The 3,985-nt window shown below is 43.8% G+C and overlaps 1 protein-coding gene across 1 annotated transcript in view; it reads right to left on the reverse strand.

Annotated features, from left to right (window-relative positions):
* The window catches only part of colgalt1b (collagen beta(1-O)galactosyltransferase 1b), a 55,572-nt gene that overhangs the window by 17,344 nt on the left and 34,243 nt on the right, over positions 1 to 3,985 (reverse strand). The window contains exons 3-4 of the mRNA XM_043694710.1: positions 3,125 to 3,242; positions 1,462 to 1,596 (exon numbers count right to left, since the gene is read on the reverse strand). Coding sequence (XP_043550645.1) covers positions 1,462 to 1,596; positions 3,125 to 3,242 — 253 coding nt within the window. The remainder of the gene's footprint in view (positions 1 to 1,461; positions 1,597 to 3,124; positions 3,243 to 3,985) is intronic.

Consider the following 3,985-nt stretch of genomic DNA (forward strand, 5'->3'; position numbering starts at 1 on the left):
CCAGTCTGAAAAACAACCCTCCACCACCACCCTCTGTCTTCTACCTTTGAGCCAGTTCTGTATCCAAATGGCTAGTTCTCCCTGTATTCCATGAGATCTAACCTTGCTAATCAGTCTCCCACAGGGAACCTTGCTGAACGCCTTACTGAAGTCCATATACCGCTCAGCCCTCATCAATCCTTTGTTACTTCTTCAAAAAACTCAATCAAGTTTGTGAGACATGTTGACTATCCCTAATCAGTCCTTGCATTTCCAAATACATGTACATCCTGTCCCTCAGGATTCCCTCCAACATCTTGCCAACCACCAACATCAGGCTCACTGGTCTATAGTTTCCTGGCTTGTCCTTACCACCCTTCTTAAACAGTGGCACCACTGTAGCCAACCTCCAGTCACCTGTGACTATCGATGATACAAATATCTCAGCAAGAGGCCCAGCAATTACTTCTCTAGCTTCCCACAGAGTTCTAGGGTACACCTAATCAGGTCCTGGGGATTTATCCACCTTTACCTGTTTCAAGACATGGGGGCTGATCCAGGCTTGGTGCATGGTGAGGCAGGGGCAGGGTCATGGTGGAACCAGGCCAGGGCATGGTGCAGTGAGCATCACCCCCAGGACAACATATTTGAGGACTCACAATGATGCAGCATCGAGAAGTTGAGTTCAGTGCTGACAACTCACTGAAGCATTTCAACCAGGACATGCGAGCAAAACCTCCCAACAGGATCACCTGACTCCAGGCTCATTACCAAACAACTTACATTCACATTGCAGGGATATTACTGTAAACATTTGAAAGGAGGAGGATGAGACAGGGAGGAATACAATTTCAAAGAATTTTGATTCGTTAGCGAGAAAGCATTGCCGCTGACAGAAAGGACAACAGTTAGGGCCCACAGATTTAAGGTTGATTAGCAAAATAACCAGAGGTGAGGCAAGGATTAAAAGCTTAATGAATGAACTATAATGATCTGGATTTCAAAACAGTTTTAATTAGCAACTTTTAAAGGTGACTTGAATATATTCTTTGCATGGGAATCATTTACAGTTATGGGGAACAAACACAACAGGGGAACACAGCACAGCACAGTCAGTTCCCTCAAAGAACAGCAACAGGCACAATACGGCCAAATTACCTGCTTCGGTGCAGAGATTTTGAAAAGGATAACGGGACAGAACTGACCCAGAGGAGGATTGAGACTGGTTGTAATGATGGGTTTGAACTTAGAAGACATGGCCAGAAGTGGAAAAGCTGGGAAGGTTCATAGAAAGCATGAGCTCTAGAAAAGAGAACGAAGGCTTGGGCACCAGCTGGAGAATAAAGGAAAAGAAGCTGAGAGGAAGGTGGAAGCTATCTAAGGAGTTGAGAGTAGTCACAGTTTGGAAAATTAAGAAACTGAAGAAATTAACTAACACACAAAATGGAAGTTGAACAACACAATTAATGATTGTTGACCTACCTCAGCAGTCATTCCACACCAGAAATTGGAATATGCAGAGCGCGAGTCCAACATGGGTGCCACAACTGTTTTGTTCTCCGCTATAAGGTGGTTTAAGGTGTCAGGGTTGATCAGGAAGTTGTCTGTATCGAGAAACTGGGAAGGAAAAGACCATTGGAGTGCAGCAGTTCCAGAAAAAAGATTGCCAGGAAGAGAGAGGCACATACAATGTTAGATTACATGAACTCCGGACACAAGTCATTGCGTACTTAGCACAAAGCAAGACAGGAATGGAGACACCACACCGTAATTAGGAGTCTGAAAATGAATTGAAATGTTGCCGTTTGTGTAGAACATGGTATCAATTAGGAACACAAGTAGTTCATGCCGCCTCTCAAGACCATTCTACCACTCATATTGGTCCAGTGTCCAAACTCAATTTGGTGACTTCAACTTCAGAATCAATAATGCACTTGCCTAATAAAAGTCCATCACACTCAGTGCTGAAATTTTTAATTGGCCAGCTCAGTGAGAGAATGTGTTCCAGATTGCCACTATCATATGTGTGAAGTGCTTCCTGTCACTACCCCGAATGGCCTGCCTCTAAATTTAAGATGATATTTTATCTTTCTGGGCACCTCTCAATCAGAAGAAAGAGTTTCTCTTCCTCTAAACTACAGCAGCGTGTGATGGGAGAGATGTACTCTGATCCAGACTGATTATTTCCTTGGAATTGTTCCCAGAGGTGCGGGAAACCGTCACATGGATGTGAGAGCAGATTAAGTTAAACTCCTGGCCCCATACTTTACAGATTCTGGACAACAGCTGCAGCCCCAGCTAGATCATGTTCCTCTAGCCACATCCCTCAGCGGGGGCACTTCAGATCCATCTCCACCCAGCTTTAAAGGCACACCACACCTTCCTCTCAACAAAAATCATGAGTGAATCCTTGGGCATCCACCAAACAGCAAGTTAATCCTCTTTTGAATCCAACGCTGAATAAACTACCAAAATCCATTGGCCCATAATTACCTGGTCTTTGTGGAACACTATCTGTAGTTTTCAACTGCCATCCTTTAAAGTGAAAATTGCACACGATATGAAAATCACATATTTATGGAAAGATTGAAAGACGGTGCACATACGGTCCATGCTGTATAGGAATAAATGATTGTTGACCTGTGGTTCCTGTAGGGTTCCATAACATTGGGGTTTAACTCGGATCACCTCTACATCTGGCAGAAAGAATAAACCTGCATTTCTGTCTCACCTTTTATGACCTCAGATATTCAAAAGCATTTGCCACCGATGAAGGTTAAGTGTAATCATTGTTGCAATGTAGGAGATATGGTAGCCAATATGGATACAGAAAGGTCCCACTACAGCAACATGATAAAAATGACTAGTTAGTCTGTCTTAATGATATTGGTTGTGTGATAAATATTGGCCACAGTGAGGCATCCCCACAGTACAATACTGGACAGTGACTACAGCGAAACGAGAGCTCTTGACCCTCTGACTTAGAGGGAGAGCACTACCCACTGAATTATGATAGACTCTTCTGTTTGGGGCCCAGAACAAATTTAATTTTGCTCAAACTAGATCATTACTTGTACGCTTTCTAGCCAGATGCATGCTTCTTAACATATGCAGGAACACTAAAGAGAAACATAGCTGCCCTTACCAAAATATAATCAGCCCATCGATCCCTGGCTGAGTTCAGTGCTGCTTGCCTCAGCTTCATCACATGCTCATAGCGGGAGTCAGACCAATGCTTAGGCCCCATTTCGTCAAAGTAGGATCTGAAATTTGACATTGCAAAGCACACACAAGACATGGATATTCAGTGCCACATCAAGACAAACAGTTCATTGATTCTTGTCTGAGCTGCCTATTTGTCTCTGCTACACTGACCACTGTCAGAGCAGTCTAATCCCTTCCATTTTTCTCGAGGTGTCCAGCAATCGACTTTGTTGAGGAAGTTGTAACAGGCTGTCGGGCAGCCCTATTGTTCAGGAAGTTTTTTTCTCTCAATGAGTTCCTTAAATATAATATGCTTTTGTCATTCTGTCACCCACCTCCTCCATTTCCACTTCTCCTGGTGTTACAGGCCTGCCACTCAGGAGGCCATCAGCAACAATGTCATAGAAACACCATTGTCCACATTGGAACCAACGATATAGGAAGGGAAAAGTTTGAGATTCTGAAGGGAGATTAGAGAGAGTTAGGCAGAAATTTAAAAAGGAGGTCCTCAAGGGTAGTAATATCTGGATTACTCCCAGTGCTACAAGCTAGTGAGGGCAGGAATAGGAGGATAGAGCAGATGAATGCGTGGCTGAGGAGCTGGTGTATGGGAGAAGGATTCACATATTTGGATCATTGGAACCTCTTTTGGGGAAGAAGTGACCTCTACAGGAAGGATGAATTGCACCTAAATTGGAAGGGGACTAATATACTGGCAGGGAAATTTGCTAGAACTGCTTGGGAGGATTTAAACTAGTAAGGTGGGAGGGGGGGACCCAGGGAGATAGTGAAGAAAGAGATC

The sequence above is a fragment of the Chiloscyllium plagiosum genome, chromosome 8 (assembly GCF_004010195.1).
Source record: "Chiloscyllium plagiosum isolate BGI_BamShark_2017 chromosome 8, ASM401019v2, whole genome shotgun sequence".
NCBI lineage: Eukaryota > Metazoa > Chordata > Chondrichthyes > Orectolobiformes > Hemiscylliidae > Chiloscyllium > Chiloscyllium plagiosum.